Consider the following 18,189-nt stretch of genomic DNA (forward strand, 5'->3'; position numbering starts at 1 on the left):
TGTGCCTCTGATCACTGTTCAGTCTGTTCTCCACACGGCAGCCAGAGTGAGCCTCCTGTGATCTGACCAATAGCTTCCCTGTGCCTCTGATCACTCTTCAGTCTGTTTTCCACACGGCAGCCAGAGTGAGCCTCCTGCAATCTCAGTCAGATTGTTTCGCCCCTCTGCTGCAAATCTCCCAGTGGCTTCCTTCAAAATCCGAATTCCACCCAGTATTGATACAAAGATTTTAGCATGGCCTGCAAATCCCCAGATGATCTGGCCATCCCGGTTCTTTCTGACGTTCATTGCCTGCCATGTTCTCCCCGTGCTCACTCTGCCTTGGCCACACGGGTTCCCTGTTATTCCTAGGAAGTGCCATATGCGCTTGCCCTGGGGCATTTGCCCACGAAGAGTGTCCTGCCTGGGACACCCTCCCCCTTTCCTTTGTGTCTCAGCTCAATGTCACCCCCTCAGAGAGGACTTCCCTGGCCATCCTTTCTAAAATAGTACTCACTCCTCTCCCTTCTTTCACATTCTACCCCCTGACCTTGATTAAGTTTTCTTCATTAAGATTTCCAAATATTACCTGTTTATGTGTTTATATTGGTCTCTCCACACCAGGGTGTAGGCAGACTGTGGATTACTGCTGTATCCCGTGTGGGGACAGTGCTTGGCACGTAGGAGATGTCAGTAAATACTTGTCAAATGAGTGAATCATGAACACCAGGGCTCATTTTGCCGGACTAGGCAAGACAAGGGAATGAAGAAGGTGGGGTTCTGCCGGTCAGGTGCAGGACTGCCTCAGAGTGTCACAAACTTGAGCCTCCTGATTCTGCACATCTCCCTGTGGATGTCTTAGGAGAATTTCTTAGAATCTGGGCTTGGGGGTAAAATTATGACTTGTTAGGTTGAACAAAACCAGTTGAAGTTTCCCACCTCTACCTCTAACCTGTTTCTGTATTTTGTTTAGCTGCTGTATCAAGAATGGGCGCGCTACGGAGTGTTCTATAAGTTCCAGCCTATTGACCTCATCAGGTAAGATGTGGGAGGGGACTTTTGGAGGGATCCTGGAGATGCCAGTCCTGAAAGATGCCTCATTAACCCTTTTGACTCTGGCAGTCTTTTGTTCACGTGGAGGAATCTTCTTTTTTAGCTTTTATGATCTCTTCCTCTGTGTCTCACGGGTGGGGAAGCAGCTGGGGACATGGGAGGGAAATGAAAGCTGTGTGGGGCAAAAGATACTGTAGATTGATAGACCATGACCCCCACCCAGAGGTCTTCTGTACCGTGGCCTCTTTCCCTTCCTGTTCTTTGGGAGGGGTGCCTGGAGCTGCCTCATTTCTTTTCCTTTGTCTTGTCCTAGAGAAGAAGATGGATGAAGGTGATTTTTGCGTTATGCCCAAGTGCCAGTGTCAATCAAGGAAAGGGTAGATTTGGCAAATCACATGAGGAATATGCTGGCTGGCCTAATAGAATGTGGACTTTGTGTGGCTTTTCCAAATTAGAAGGGAGGGGAGACTGGGTCCTGGGATTCCTCCCTTCCATGCTGTCACAGAATGATGTCCCGTGGTCTGGCACTTTGGACATTTCCCCAGCTTCTGTGGAACATGAGTGAAAAGTCCTTTGAAAGAACTTACTGGAATGCCGTAGGTCTGACTAGTTGAAAATGGGTTCGGGGTTCTAGAAACTCAGTCTTCTGGCGGAAATGTTGGGCAGCAGCACTGCGAAGTGGGAGATCCCTGGGCGGAGAGTCTGGAGGTGTGAGTTCTGGCCCAGGCCTGGCCACTAAGTGCTACCATTTCTTTGGGCAAGCTCCAGTTCCTCTGATCTTCAGGGTCCTGGTTGTCCTAACTCAGGAGGCTGAGCTGAGGGATCTGTGAGTTTCCCTGGTAGAATATGCTTATTTGGAAAAGATGGGGCTCTGGAGCCCACAGGAGAAGGCTGTTCCATGGTGGACATGGTGGACTCACTGTCCAGCAGACGCCTAATGAGCTAATCAGACAGCCTGAGAATAGAGCGTGTTCCTGGCTGGCTGCCCTGGGCTGGGATTGTGAGGGGGCAGCGGCCAGGAGAATCGAGTCTAGAGGGAGGAATTACAGCTTCTTCTTGGAAAGGGAAAGCCACCTGGAGGCCAGAGCTTGGGCAGCTCACCTCCTACACAGAGATGCAGTGGCCCTGCCAGCAGACAGAGCTTGGTTGGATGTCTCTTGGAAGCAGGTGTTTGTTCCAGCTGAGGACCGTGAACCAAGGTCTTGGGTAGGGCAGCAGGGACATGTGGGGCCTGTGACCAAGGCGCCCTCACCCCGTCTCCCATCCCCTGGCTGCCTTTCATGTGGCATGGGCCACCTAGACTGTTCTCTGGGCCACACTAACGCTGATCGTTCCATTCTTGGTGGGCTTTGATCTTTCTCTCTGGATCTCAAGTGGCCACCCACTCTGTCGCCTGTTTTCTCCAACTACTCATTCTTCTCTTCTTTTAAAGCGTGATTAAAAATGAAAAATTCTCCCTACCAGAGAGCCCTGCCTCTTCCCCCAGAGACTTCAGGTGACTCGCCGCCAGCTAAGTGGGAAATGGCTCCAATATGCACTCGGTTTTGGCCACCAAAGCAGCCTCACCTGCAGGGGAATATTGCCTTTGGAGCAGAACTCTGCTCTGGGGCCTGGCGGTTCCTGAGAATGGAGAGCTCACATTTGTCTAGACAGGGCATGGTGTACTGGAGCTGGACCGGAGGCTGTCCACAGCTCCTCACCGATCAGATGGTCCCGAACACTCCTACGGCCCCTGGGCAAGGCCAAGGCTTGGTCAGGAGGGAGGAGATGGAGGAGGCTCAGGAGAAGGGGACACTGGGCAGCATGTGTGTGGGGAATCAAGTCAGATGGTGGTGGTGGTTGTCATCCCAGTGGCGTAAGGAACTCTCTGACCTCACGATATTGCTGGAAAGAGAAGTAATGGAAGGGATGGTGGTGGGGGGCATGCGGGGCAGAGGTGGGCCGGTACCTGGAGAACTTGTAGAGAGAAATCTGGGCTGGAGTGTGCAGGGGGCAGCTACTTACACTCAGCAAGCTCCCCACCAATCTCCGCATTTTACGCTCTTTCACCAGGTGGCCCCAGCTTGCTTTCTCTGATTCTGTCCAAGTCCTCCCCTTCCTCCTCTTCATCATGACTCAACCTGAGACCTCAGTCATCCCGGACTGGCCTCACTCTCACTTCCCAATCTAACTCTGAGTCTTGGGGATTCTTCTTCAGCACCCATTTCTCTCATCACTTCCTGTCCATCTTTCCTGCCACCTCCTGTCGGGGTCCACCTGCCAACAGAGTCCAGCCTGTGGCCCCCTTCCTGAGCTGTCATAGGCCCCACACCGTGACAGTTTTGCTCCATGACTATTTACTATGGTGCATGGCACCTCCGTGTGCCTCACGGAGAAGTTGCCCTCATATGGTCTGTGTTGGAAGAGTGACGGAGCAGGGGAATCTGGCACAAGCGAAATACGATAATTCATGCACAGGCCTGGCCAAGGTCTTTCCCATCCATTTCTTTGGGTATTCAACTCCTCATTTTTAGCGCCAAGCTTCTGTTCCTCCTCTGGAGCCCTGGTGCTCCTCCTCTGTGCCAGTTGTTTGGAAGATTCTAAAACAGCTGTGTGAGCCATTGAGAGCTCCTGGGGCGGGAGACCTGTTTGTATGTGGAAGGCCCTAGGACTAGCTGTCGTTCCTCTTCCGCAGGCCTTCTGGCCTCATCTTGAGTCTTGGGGTTTGAGATACTGGTCCTGGATGTTGAAAGTTGATAGAGGGGAGGCAAGATGCCCTTCCCTGCACCCCTGGCCCCTGCCTCCACCTGGCTGCAGCGTCCTTCGTGCCCAGCAGGCTGCACTGTGAGACTGCTGATGGCCTCCAGCCCACAGGGCTCTCCTCCCGATCCTGCCTCTGCTCTGGAGACCTGGGGCCTGCAGGCCTGAGTGTGCATATGAGCCTGTGTGAGAGTGTGTGTTAGTGTGTGAGTTTGAGACTGTTAGTGTGAGAGTGTGTGAGAATGTGTCTGTGTGTGTGTTGTGTTTGTATGTGAGAGTGTATGTGTGTGAGTTGCATGTGTGTGGGAGTATGAGAATATGAGTGTGTGTGTGCCAGGGAAGACATGTGTCTGGGATAGTGTGTGTATGGGAGGGTGTGTGTGTGTAAGTGTGCCTGAGTGTGTGAGTGTGAGTGGGTGAGTGTATATGAGTGTGTGAATGAGTGTGTGTGTGAATATATCAGCGTGAGTGTATGTCAGTGTCAGACTGAGTGTATATGAGTGTGTGTATGTGTATGAATGAGCAATTGTGTACAAGTGTGAGCATGTGTGTGAGTATATGTGTGTGAGTGTGTGTATGTGTGTGTGTGTGTGAGAGAGAGAGAGCTCTCTGGAAGGTTCCTTAGGGAGGTATCTAGCAGGGATCTAGATGAATGAGTGCAGCCCAATCCAGAAGATCCCCTGGGCACTTCCAGCCAGCAGCACTTGTGCCTTGGTGGAAACACGACTTGTGGATGATAATATGAGGAACGATTCCTGAGCTAGAGCGAGATGGCTCTTCTGGTCCTTTGGGGAGCTGGAAGAGGGTCCTCACAGCTGGAGGAGGACATTTCTGCCTGCACTTCTTTGGTCCAGTGCCCTAAAACCCAGGAGGAAAACAGCCCTTATTTTCTGGGAAAACTTGGGGACTGGAGGCCTTTTGGATTTGTACAGTTCTGATCTGTACAGTCAGGGCCACAATCTGTCTTTTTACTAAAATTAATATCTGCTCCCAGGCTGATTTTCTTAGCTTGGATGTTTTGATATGAATGAGACAAAACAATAGGCCTTAGCATCTTCTGAGTTTGATTTATCTTCTGACTATACTCTGCTGAAACTTATGTACAAAAAGTTTATTCTAAAGCAGCTGCCACTGCCTGCCTGTGACAGCATGAGAAAGAGAGGGTTCTAGAACTGTATGCAGCTCAGGGGCATTGCAGCCCGTTGACTTAGGGGATATCACTGTACCAAAGCAGGCCTGCAGTCTGAAGAAGGGTAATGGTCCTTACTCACTCCCACCTGCTCCAGGGATGCTCACTTCATGAGTGAGGCTTCCTGCACGTAAAGTCAGGCCCCAAACATGAAGCCCGCCCATGTGGCAGATCTGGAGTTCTCTTAGAAATGTGAGAGGCTTGGAGCCTTGAGATATGGAACAGCTTCCGCAAGGATCTGAGAGTGATCTCCATGCGGTTACCATTTCAGGAGCCCTTGGGTGGCACTGTGCTCCAGTCTTGTTATACATCTCTACCATCTTAGAATCCCAGCTCTCTCTGGCCCTGGCTGTGGCAAGTCCACCGGAAGCCCTGACATGCCAGGAATGGGATCTCCCTCCTACTGCAAGGCACAGGTCACTGTCCTTGCCTGGGTTTCCCAGCATTGCCGCCAGAGGCTGTGTGGTTTGAGCCATCCCTCCTTGTCTTGGGGCTCTGCGTCCACTCTCCTGAACTGTGACCCATCTGAGCTGCCCCCGCCCCACCGGCGGGAGACCGAGGAGGCTATGTTCTTAGGAGGCTTCTCAGCAGGCCAGGCTGTGGAAGGACTGGCCAGGCCACACCTGGGTTAGAGGAGGGAATGGAGAGAGAAAAATATTAATCAACCTGTGATTACTTATTTCCGTAGCCAAGGTGCTTTCTCCTTGATCTTTGGGATTGAGAAAGGGAATTTAGCTCAGCACAATACACATTCACCGATGCTTACAATGAGCAAGCCTCTTTGCTTGGCAGTTTGGGAAGGTGCAACAATGATGAAAGAAGAGCTTATGGCCTTTGGCATCTAGCAGTTATGTAGGGAGGCAGGTGTGTGCAAGACAGGAGGGAGGGAGGGCTCTCAGTTGACCAATGGAAACAGGAGTTGGTCTCGTGGTTGACCAGTGGAAACAGCACAATGCTACCAGTTCCAGTTCAAGGCACTACAATAATGTTCAAACCTATCAGTATGGGATAACAGTGGGACAGCAATTGCTGCGAGAGGAGTAAGACAAGACTTCCTGGAAGAGGTGGCCCTTGATTCAGAAATGTTGCTATCTGAAGGATGACTGAGGTGAAAGAGCATGTCTTTATTACCAGCCTGGATTGCCTCATATAAGGATTTATAGTTTAGCCTGATATTAATGACTGAAAATCACATTGACTCAGAGCCAGATCCTTCCTCATTGTTGATTGGGAGTGGTGAGATCAGCAACTTGGCTTGCAGACCCTGTCTGTAAGGATTCTCTGCCAACCTGGCCCAAGTCCCTTGCTCTACCCCGTGAATTAGCAGGGAATTCAGGATTGGAAGGAAATGAGGCTGGATGCATGAGGGGAAGCTAAGGAGGAATGAAACGTGGGATCAGCACCATGGCATTTGCACGGGTCTTACCAGTTGAGGGTTGGGTTTAGCTGACAAACATTTTGTAGCCTGGAAGGAAATAATACCTCATGGGTCTGAAGACTACTCTTTTACCTCTGAGGGTGTGAGAGAAGGGTAGACAAAGAAAAGCAGCAGCAGCTGGTTGAGGTGAGGCAGAAACAAGGAGGATTATGCTCTGTGCTATTACATTCTGGTCCATTTTATAGATCAGGATATAAGTCATGCTGTTAATCCCATCAAGCTAGGGAAAGGCTCTGCCCCAGTCTCCTTTCTCTCATTTCCTCCACGGAGTGCTACTCTCCTCCCATTGTACTCTTTCAGAGGGAAGGCTGTTGGTCTTATGGTTGACCAGTGGAAACAGGAGTTGGTCTCATGGTTGACCAGTGGAAACAGTGCAATGCCACCAGTTCCAGTTCAAGGTACAGCCAATGACTATGTTGCTCTTGAGGGTGGCCTCCTAGCCTCACAACAGCCTTCCAGAGATGGTAGGTCCTGTTTTAAACTTTTCGTCCTCCTTCCTGTCACATCAGCCACATGGTACAGATGGTGGACCCCAAGGCACCAAGAAACTCCACAAGTTTCCCATGGCCATCTGGAATTCCAGGGCAGAGCTGCGGAAGGAAGGAGCTGTCTGGCACCAGCTCATGGCCTCCTTGATCAGCTTATGTCATGCCCCAAAGAAGAATAGCTGATATTAGTGTGAAAAATATGACAAACTATGTATTTGTGCCCTCTCGTCCCTGTTGTACAATAAGTTATCAATTATCCAGAACCTTTAGGAACAAACCCTAGCATCACAGAAGCAAAGGAAGCTTAGAGGTCAGACAGTTGCAAACCAGGCCCTGGAAGGAAGGAATGAAGGATTTTTCTTGCAGCATATGATCTAGCAAATGCCCAGCCTCTCCTTGATTTTTCTTGGAATGGGGAGGACCTTACTGTGGGACAGTTTGTTTCTCTGTTGGGCATTTCTAGCCCCTAGGAAGTCGTGAAACTAGAAGGAAAACTGCTGATTTCCCTTCTTTTGGTCCTAGTTCTGCTTCCTGGAGCTGCGCAGAACAAGAGTTCCCTGTTGTATAGGTCAACCATTTAAATATTTGAAAATCGCGATTGTGTCCGCGGCAGTGCTCATATACCTAAGCTTTCTTCCCTCCACCCCAAACACTCCTAGGCCTTTCTGCATTTTCACAACATGGGCTCCCCACGCAGTTTTATCATTACGATCATCTTTCTTGGGACTCACTGGTGGGGAAACTTGGAAGAGGAGGAAACTTACGTACACCTCACTGAAGCAGTTAAGCCAACACATACATATTTTGCGTTGTCAGACACTGGTCCTGGGGGTATGGAGATGATGTAAGCATGACCCCACTCTCAAGGAGCTGGAGTTCAAAGTGAAATCTCCGTGCTTGCAGGTGACCACTGGGTTTTCTGGAAATGAAGGGACAGGCTAATAAATTTATAGAAAGTAGCTGTGAGGCTGTAGGAAAATATCATATGGAAAAGATCACGAGGGAAAATTGGCCCCCCTGCTAGTCATTTGTGATGATGGGCTTGGAGGTATCAACTAAGTATCAGGCAGAGGTCTTTGGGGATGATTGTAACTCTTTCTAGAAACATCCATGTGATGTGATGCAGCACCAGAGATCCCTCGAATTCTCAGAATACATTTAAAAGCCAAACCAGGATTGCATCACTCAGTGATTTACCAAATCATGGTAAAACCACACATGTGTCTGACTTAGGTCATCACACCTAAAGAAAACATAACCAGGCTGGAACTGTTGCACAGAAGGAAAAGCAATGTAGCAAAGTTTTGGAGAGGCGTCTCTATAAAGTCAGACTTACACAAGTAAGAGTTCCCTATTCTCAGAGAAGAATGAATGAAAATGGAGAAGGAGTGAGACTGACAGTCAAAAAGATGGATAATGTGCCTGTGTATGTGTTCTTCAAACCCTGATGCACTTGCCCAGGGACATTCCTTTAGACCAGGAACAGTGATTTAAGAGTGAGGAGAACTTCAGTTTTGTTTCCAGTTGATGTAATATTTGAGCACGCCATTCTCTCTCCAGCCTCAGTTTTCTCAGCTGTGAAACAGGGATGATAGCACCTGTGCTACAGTGTCACTGTGAGGATTCAGATGAAGAGCCGTACAAAACCTGTGATGATGGACGTAGGTCTAGCTAAATAATTAAAAATGTATCTACTCCCTGTGGGGGAAATTATAATATTCATTAAAGTGGTGGAGTTTCATATGGTTCCTTAGCTCAAGAGCTTTGACCAGTGTTGTATAATCACATTTTATGACTGTAAATCAATGCGCTGTATGCACTTTCCGCGTGTGACCTCTGTCCCTCACAGCGACCCTGTGAAGTGGGTATTGTTATCTCCATTTCATCGACAAGGTTGCTGAGGTCAGTGAAGCAAACGCCTCCCAGAGCCACAGAGCAAGCTCATCTGGGATTCAAATCCAGGCCTGTCTAACTCTAGGAGCTTTTATTTTTTCCACAGTACTCTGTAGCTGAAGGTGCCACAGAGTTGCATTCAGCAGATGTCAGGCTAGCTGGGTTTCCAGGCCTCTAGTGCTAATCGCTTCAATTACCCATCTCCCAGGGAAAGCCGTGGTGTGGTCTTCCGGTATGGGCCGCATGCTGACCATAGTCGACCTTGGCTTACGATGGGGCCGTCTTTATGAACACCCCTCTTTGTGCCTGGCAGGAGTAACGTATGACTTTCAGGGCCTCTGTTCAGCAACCCCAGAATGCCATGATTTTGATTTTTCATTTCTATTTTTTATGATCTTTTTTTTTCTGACTCCTTCCATGTTGTCAGATTGTCAGCTGTCACTTCTTGCTTTTGTCAACTGAGTAGCTTCTGTTCCCAATTCTAATTTGCTGCTTTGTCTCAGTTGCAGCTTCAGCAACCAGACACCCAAGCAAGTTAGCACTGTGCACGAAGTAAGACGCTTCCACGGTTTGTCCTGGAGTCTGGCTTCTGTTGGGTGGGGCAACTTGTACAGGGCCTGCTTTTGTAGTGGAAATGCCTTTACTTCCCAGTGAGAGTGAAATGGTGTTTCTGAAGCGCAAGGGGTCTCAGCAAGGGACCAGAGTGAGGGTGCTACAGCAGGGGACCCTCACTGTGAAGAGCTGCATTTTGCTCCCCCTTGCTTTTTAGGGAGGTCATGAGAAATCCAGCCTATCAGAGATTTTTCTTAAAAATAGAGCGCTGAGTCTGTTAACAGTGCAAGAATCAGTCCTGCGTCAGGATCTGCTGAATGCAGAGCTTTGTACTGGGTGTAGTGTTGAAGCCTCAAAGAAGGGGGAACGTGGGAGCTTGAAGGGTACTGATGGGACACAAGGTACTCACAAAAGAAAACTTCCTGGGTAGGTCACAGAGCTGTCAAATAGCCCCAACAGGTAACTAATGCACAAAGCTGTGGGTAGCAGTGCCGGGCAAGGTACAGGGAGAGGTTTTAAAGGACTTAGTAACTGGCTTCGGGGTGGCAGAGTACACAAAAATGAGACTTATGGGATAGGTGAGTTTTAAGCAGAAAGTGGAGATTTCAGAGAGAAGAAATATGGTTGGGGGATTTACAAGAGTGGGATTTAAGCATTCTGGGTCAGGAGATGTTGAGAGAAGAGACTTGAGAAGGGAAAAGAATGAGAAGAAAGCACCGGGGCTGAGCTAGACAAGGAACATGGTAGAGGGGAATCTCAGGAGAGGATCTCCGGTAGTTTCTCTGGAATTTAGGCAGGTGGCAAAACAGAGGGCTTAAGGAAGGGTTTATGTCTCATTGTGTTCCCAGCTGGACAGGTCAGAGTGGGCACAAGGAGTTCATTTCTTCCCTCATCTCTCCTGGGGCGTCTCTGGGCAAGTCATTCGGCCCCTGCAGACCTGTTGAAGTTTCTCTCCCTGTAGCTGCATCTCTTCTACAAAATCTCTAGGCTGCATGATGGCAGGTGCAGTTCTGTCTGTGGGAATCAGCTCTCAGGTAGATCTGAGGGACTGATCTTGCCTTAGAAGGAGTGAGGGGACTGGCATCGGGTGAGTTACCAGGGACACGGCCCAACTGTTTGATGACCACGTGTCCCTGGAACCCCTGAGTGCCTCAGTCCTGCTAATAATATTCCCTGGAGTGGTGTTCTCCACCCACACCACATGGCTATGTAACCAACATAAACAGAAAACGTCTTAACACATTGAATAACATCGGCGGAACACACGTTACAACAACCACCGCAAGATAGCTAAGTTTAATTAGCCCAGCATGCCCAGGCTTTTAGTACAGGCACATGCCTCTGTTTTAGAAACGGAAAACCACAGCATTTTGTGGGTCTGAAAGTCACAAACACAAGCAAGGAAAAAAAAATACACAAACCTTCAAGATTCCTGCCTGGGAGACTGCTGTCTTCTAGTACATTCTTGGGATTATCTCAAGGTATTCAAAGATGTTGACCGTTAGTTAGCTGCCAAGAGTTACCGCCTGCCTCTGGCAAATTGGTTGGCTCCGCCACGAAGAGATTGGGGAGCTCAGACTTAGTCACTCAGCCTGCAGCAGGGACTCAGGAATCCCTCAGAGCTGTCGGCTCAGCCTTACTGGTTTCTTTCATAGAGTCCATTTTCAACGGAATCCAGTCAAGAGAGACAGAGAGGCGGTGGGAGGACTGGGATTTTGAACTTTTCATTTGAGCGTTTTCGTCTGGAGGAGTGCAATTGTATAATTTCCAGCTGTTATTTAACAAAATGGCAGCAATTCCTTAGGCTGACATTCTGCCCAGTCCTCAGCCCCGGGGTCGGAAGGCAAGTTGCATGGCAGAGACAGGTGAATCGGCCATGTACTAAGGATATCCCTGCCCAACTCAGGGGCACTGCATCTCCTGAAATCCCCAGCTGGTGCCTTGCGTAGATCTCTCTTGCTGTGCTTCAGTCCCTCTCCTTTTGTTCATCCTTCAGTGATCCCTTCTTTGTGCAGTCCTGTGAGATTACATCCCATTTGGAAATACTAGCTCTTTTGACTTCTGTGGATTAAGAAGGTTAGGTCTCCGATGCTCTGGCAGCCAGCCAGCAGCATCAAGAGAATCTCTATGGGGACGGTGTGAAAGAAAAAGAAGGCAGAGCCCCCAGACTCAGACTTCTCAGCATCTAGGTGGGACAAAGAACTTGATGTTTTAGGAAAGAAATTTAAGAAACATAATTCAGGCCAGGCACAGTGGCTCATGCCTGTGATCCCAGCGCTTTGAGAAGCCAAGATGGGCAGATCACCTGAGGTCAGGAGTTCGAGACCATCCTGGCCAACAGGGTGAAACCATTTCCCTACTGAAAATACAAAAATTAGCTTGGTGTGGTGGTGGGCATCTGTAATCCCAGTGACTTGGGAAGCTAAGGCAGGAGAATCACTTGAACCCTCAAGGCAGAGTTTGCAGTGAGCCTAGGTTACTCTACTGCACTCCAGCCTGGGTGACAGAGTGAGACTCCCATCTCCAAATATATATATTTTTCAGTTCGACTTAATCCAGTCTATTCATCAGACACCTTCTCTGTGCCAGGCACTGTTTTAGGTGCTGGAATTAAAGTGATGAATAAGATAGATACAGACTGACAGTGGGCAGTTAGGTAATTTACCATCTAACTGGGGACACTTTTTTGAGTGAAAGTGAGAGCTATTAATAATGATGCTGTGTGTACTAGTCGGCTATTGTTACCTTAATGTTGCATAACAAACCATCCCAAGGTCAGCAGTTTATAACAAAGGTCACTTCTATATTGTGTTCATGTGTCTTTGGGTTGAGTGGAAAAGCTCTGCCTCAGGCTGAGAGTTAGTTGGGCCTGGCTCCGGGATGTGGATTGTGTTTAGTTTGCCTCAGGTCTGCACATTTTGCTTAGATCAGCAACTTCTGGGACACATTCTGCTCATGGAGAATCACCAGAGCCCTGGAAAGAATGGAAACGTACAGTACATCTTGCAGCACCTGCTGACATCACATTTGCTAGCATTCCATTGGCCAAAGCAAGTCATGTGGCCAAGCACAAATCCGTGGAGCTGGGAAGGCTAGCACAGGAGTTAGTATTTACTGACACCAGTCAAGCCTACCACACTGCGACAACCAACAGGTAAGAGGCAGGACTGTCTCGGGCACATCTGGACCTATGGTCCACCTGGGTCTGGCCTGTCAGAGTTATGACAGTGCATAGTTAATTGCAAGTGTGACACAGGTTACTAGAGAGGAGGACAGAAGTGTAATGGAACTAGAGATATAAGACTATCCAACCTAATTGGAGATCTCCCTGAGGAAGCGACATTTAAACTAATAACATTGGCCGGCTGTGTCAAAACAAAAATGAGCCAGGCAAAGATGAGAATAATGACAACAGCAAACAGTTACACAATGCTTGCTGTGTGGCAGGCACCGTTCTACTCCTTTGCATTTGCTAACTCACAATGCCCTGTTGAGATAGATACTATTATCCTAATCCTACAGAAGAGGAAAATGAAGCACAAGGTCACATGGCTAGTAAGCGCAGCAGAATCTGAACCCCCGAGTCTGGCTGCTTGGGAAGCCCCACTGCTGGGGGAGGGCACTGGGGTGCTGGAGCTTCACCTCTGCAGTGGGAGTGCTGGTGGGGAGCCAGGTCATGGAGGAGCTTTTGGGCTCTTTAGGGTTTGAAAGTTTTGGCTTATGTGGGTGCCCTTGTGTGGGTGGTGCTGGCACGGTCCATTGTCATCAGTTGAAGGATCAGGGGCTCTTCTGGTTGGGGCACTGGAAAGGAACTGGGATCGTGCTTTTCATGTCTAACAGGAGGGTTTCCTCCGATGTGCCCTTTGTCCTTCAGAAGAGCTAGTAGGCAGCTTGGCCACCACGAATCTGAGCCCAGAGCCCCTTTTCTCGTCTTCTCCTCATCCCCCCTACCTCCTAACTAACCCATGGTCTCAGCATGTTGTGCTCCAGTGGACAAGAGGCATCTGTCCCTGCTCATCCATGGTGGCTGTGTTAGTGGGAATGTTAATGACAGCTGTGAACATGTCACTCAGCCTGCACTCACCAAGGACCAGTTTACCATGCCTTTTGTGTGCATGACCTAACTGAATCGTCGTGGTAACCCTACAAACTTGGCACAACCCTCATCTCCATCATTTTCAAGATGAGACACAGAGTAGACAAGTCACTTGCCCCAAATCCCAGGCAGTTTGACACCAGAGCCTATTGTCTTAACTGCTTTGCTCCACTATCAGGGAAGAGCGCTGTGTTGATGAGACATGCAGACAACTCCAGGGGAGGTGGTGGGGAGGTGGAAAATGTGATTGGCCATGCAGCTGGTTGCACGATTGTGTGGCGAAGGGACACTAGGAGGTTGTAGAGAAAAACAGACCTGGTTCCTTAAGTGATGGGAGCTTGTCATAGATCTTGAAGGCTTAGGAATTTTAGGTGTGGGAGGGGTCTGAAAAAGCCATTCAGACTCCCCCCCTCACTCTATAAGATAATGAAATCCTCTAATCGCTCTTAGGAGGCAAGGGGACAAGGATATCATGTCTGAGGTCACTTTCAAATGAAGGGTCTTTAATGTGTGCCACTGACGTTTAATACGGACAGTGCTGACCCAGGAGGTAGAAGGATGAGTGGGGTCAGATGTGGTGCATGACGCTCCAGGCAGGTCTACTTACACATTTCCTTCCTCATCTAAAAAGGAAGAACAGGCCAGGTGCTCTGATGCATTCCTTCCAGGACTAACTTTCCATGGTACTTCAGAGATAGAATCTCAATCCTGAAGCTGGTGTGGGGGCAGGGCCTAGGATCTCACAGGGAGGCCAAGTTGAACTGGGGATGGGAACCAAAGAGTCTGGACCTGGTTCCGGACTTTAACCATGGGAAGCACCACCCCAGGGGCGCCGCCCCCTACCCCCCTCACCAAGTCCATCGATTTCTCTCTTCCCCAGCCTCTCCCCCTTCCTGAACATCCCCGTCTCTGTTTTCTTTTGCCTCTCTGGCTTTGATCACATCTGGAGCATTTTGTAGAGTTGATGAGTATGTGTTTTCCTGTTGGGACACATGGTGTATATCAGAGGCACTTAAGGAGCTCTGGAGGATGAATGGAAAAGTCTGTATGGCATCTCAGGGGCTGCTGGCCTGGAGGGTATATGGCAGCTGCATGGCAAGGGGACCTGGTATGAGGGTCACGATACTCTCTGGGAAGGCCCAGGGGCCCAGCCTGGGGGGACTGCTGCTCCAAATGGCTTTGAGTTGTCATGTGGGGGTGGTGCATGGGAACTGTATATGTGTGCTTGTATGTGTGTGTGTGTGTGTGTGTGTGTGTGTGTGTGTGCAAGAGGACTGGAAGGGCTCCCTTGTCTTGTTTTCATTTGATGCTGCCGTCAAGATTTGCTCCTCATGGCAGCTGGGGCTTTTATCTGCACGACCAGTGGCATAAACCAATGATGTGTCACCTACAGGTGGACAGTAAGTGATAAATGTAATATGGGGTGCTCCGTCTGTGAGAAGTGACACTAACCTCCAGCATGGGCTGGCAGGACCAGTGAGCAGTGAAGAAGGATGAGACACAAAGCAGGCTTTTCATGGTGAACGTGCTGGGAACATGCCCACCCCTGTGTCCCCTGATCAGGACCCTCTTTGCTGTCCCCCAGTACCCCCCTGGGGACTTATCCTCAGGCTTTGTAGCTGTCTTTTTCTTCCTGGAAGCCTCTTGCTGGTCCTCTTGAACTTTTTTTCTCCTCCCTCTTTCAATAACCCCAGGCCTTCACACCTTTTTCCTCTCATCCGCTGTCTTTACCATCCCAGCTACTCTCCATTCACTTCAAGTGACATCTTCCAGCTTTGGAGACAAGTTACCACCATCTGGGCCTGCTGGAGGTGATCTTAGAAAGTGATAGAAGGTATTTATAGGCCCAGGGTAGGGATGGAGCTGGGGAATGCCATGCAGAGTTCAGCCTGGAAGGTTGTTTATGCTCTTGCAACTCCAACAAAGAGCAGCCTGTCTATCCATGGCTCAAATTAAATTGCAGATGCCCCTGAACTTCGGGTTAGGAACATAAACAACTGGTGAGTTGCAGACTTCAAGCAATGAGCAAACTCAGCAGGGGAGAGGCCTGGTGAAGGGCTGGTTGGCGATGGATTTTTCCAACCGATGTTTTTCCAGGAGGCTTCTCTGACTTCTTGGATTCCAGGGACTAGAGAACTTCTCTTGAACAGCACATCTGGGGAGTGTGGCTCCTCTTTGGTTGTAAGGCAGGGAGGGGAGACTTCCCACCCGTCTTTCATTTAATTTGTCCTGCTCAGGGAGGAGTTTTAGGAAGAGGGTGGAGAACTCAGTAGAAGGCCCAGGGAGTCACATCATTGCAGTGTCTGACATTTAGATTTCTGCTTTGAAGCAAAGTCCAAGATGCCAAGCCTGAGCACAGGATGCTTTGATGGGGGCTTAAGTTTGCCTGGCCTGGCCCCTCCATTGCAGGAGGTAAGCAGCCACCCCTGTGGGGTAACTGGCTCACTCATTAACCCACTGATCACTCCTTCTACTCAACGATTCAACAAATACCTACACTGTGGCAGGAACCAGCTCAGACAGTGGTAACAAAAATCATGGCCTCAAGGAGCTTACAGTCGGGTTGGAGAAAATGATCGATAAGTTAGCCAACAGCACGATGAACGCTGAGACGCAATGTGTAGAGTGGCTCTAGAGGCTTCTGAATCCATCAGAGGAGGCCTCCTGGAAGGGTCAATGGCTGAGCTGAGTTTTGAATAATGAATAGCTATGAGTCGGGTGTCGAGAAGGGGATGGACATTCCAGATAGGGGGAATAGCATGAATTAAGGCATGAAGGGTTGAGAAAGCACAGTTGTTGAGGGATTGCAAGTAGCTGACTGTGGCTGCAATGAAGAGTGTTCATGAGTTTAGGGTGGGATGTGAGGCAGGAAAGGCAGGCAAGGTCAGATTGTGGCTACGTAGAAGGATTTTAAGTAGGAAACTTGTAAGATAAAACTTTAAGGATGTTATTTGAGCAATAGGAAAAGTTGCTTCTAGTTACTTTTCCCAGAAGTAGGTCATAGGCAGTGCAAAGTAAGGCTTTGTGAAAGTGGGGCACAGGCTGGACCCCTAGTGGGAGAAGGGGTTCCAGAATGGGAGAAGAATGATGGCTTCTTGAGAAGGAAACCTCAGATGAGGAAGCCAAGGCTTAGGAAACGAAACTGTAGCTCAGGACCACATAGCTAATTAGTACCAGAGTTGGGCCTTCTGAGTGACAGCCAAACAGAAATGATGACTTCACAGCCTTGCTCAAGGGTGGCCCCGTCTTCTCCATTTTTAACATTATCTGTTACCTGGGGAAATGAGTGGCAGGAGTATACCTGGGAATGTTTATGCAAAGTGCTCATGCAGACTATACATTCACCATCACCCTGGGGCAGTTTGCCATGATACTTCCTAAAAGCTGGGTTGGCATGTTTGTGTTTCATCTCTTTCTGTTCTCTGTTCCCCTAGGGGTAGAGATTATGAAGAACAAAGGTGGGACTGATTCTCCAGCATCAGTCAAGAGGGCTGTGTCATGGGCTCTAATCATTAGCTCTGGGTCCTTGAGAATAGGAGGCATACCTACCAGATTTTCAACTGATGTCCATCTGGGTAAAGGTCGCCTTGAGAGATAACAGAATCAAGATTTGAAATGTGTTTGACAAGATGAAACTCTGAGCTAAAACTAACAAGGTGAAATGTAATCATGGTAAATATAAAGTCAATTGGCAGCATGCAGAACAGAAAGGTCTGATTTGGCAGGCATTTGTGCGAGAGATGGGGAGCATAGGTGAGTTAAGCACCCCTGAGCATCAGCTCTCAGTGTGTTGCCAAAACACGAACTTGTCTAACACTGAAGTAAAGAACTTGTTGGATGTAGATTACAGGTAACTGTGGGTCACCGCCTTTGAGCTGTCAGTCCACCATGAAGGATTCTGCTCCGTTCCAGGCACCCCATTTGGAGCGGTAGATTGGCACTAGGAAGATGCACAGATGTGGCACTCTGTGATCCCAGGGAAGATTTCAGCTAGTAGACATTTTTAAGATTTGGCTCAAAAGATGATTTAAAAACATTAGATGTGACTATTTTCCATTGGAGCCCATGCTCTCTAGGACTCTTCAATCCCAACATCCCCTGTTGTCTTATATCCAATCCAGTGGCTCACATTTCCATGATTCCATTTAAACTTGTGACCTTTGGGTTAAAACAATGGGTCTCAGCTCTAGCAGCACACCAGAATCACCTGAGAAACCTGTAAAATACGGATTTCCTACATCTGCATCTGGCCATGCTGCAGTAACTGGTTCAGGACTAGCTTTTCTGCCGTAAATAATTGGAAACCTGCTTAAAAGATATATAATAACTGTTTTCAGACATTAGACAATAGGCAGGTAATCCCCCAGAAATCAAGGTTAGTCCTACAGTGGCTCTGAGCAAGTGCAAGATAAAATAGCAATAGGTAGGAGACTTAAATCCATAATGATAATTACATTAAGTATAAATGATCTAAACATCAAAATTAAGGGATAGAAATTGCCAGATTTAATAAAAATGCAATACTCAATTATATGGTCTTTACTAGAAACTCACTTTAAACATACAGGCAAAGATATGTTAAAATAAAAGGGTTGAAAAAAATTCTGCCATATAAACACTAAGTAAAAGAAAGCTGAAGTGGCTATATTAATATCAGATAGCAGGGTCTGGGAAAGAATTCTTATCAGACATATGGATAATATTTATGTTGACAAATGGGGTTAATCCATTAAGAAGGCATAAAAATCCTAAATGTGTGTGT

At 48.5% G+C, this 18,189-nt stretch overlaps 1 protein-coding gene across 3 annotated transcripts in view; it reads left to right on the forward strand.

Annotated features, from left to right (window-relative positions):
- Nucleotides 1-18,189, forward strand: part of ANO2 (anoctamin 2) — a 384,342-nt gene that overhangs the window by 142,408 nt on the left and 223,745 nt on the right. For all 3 annotated transcript variants that reach the window (XM_037744853.1, XM_037744854.1, XM_037744855.1), the window contains one exon: nt 953-1,017. In XM_037744853.1, coding sequence (XP_037600781.1) covers nt 953-1,017 — 65 coding nt within the window. The remainder of the gene's footprint in view (nt 1-952; nt 1,018-18,189) is intronic.

The sequence above is a fragment of the Cebus imitator genome, unplaced genomic scaffold, assembly GCF_001604975.1.
Source record: "Cebus imitator isolate Cc_AM_T3 unplaced genomic scaffold, Cebus_imitator-1.0 Scaffold187, whole genome shotgun sequence".
NCBI lineage: Eukaryota > Metazoa > Chordata > Mammalia > Primates > Cebidae > Cebus > Cebus imitator.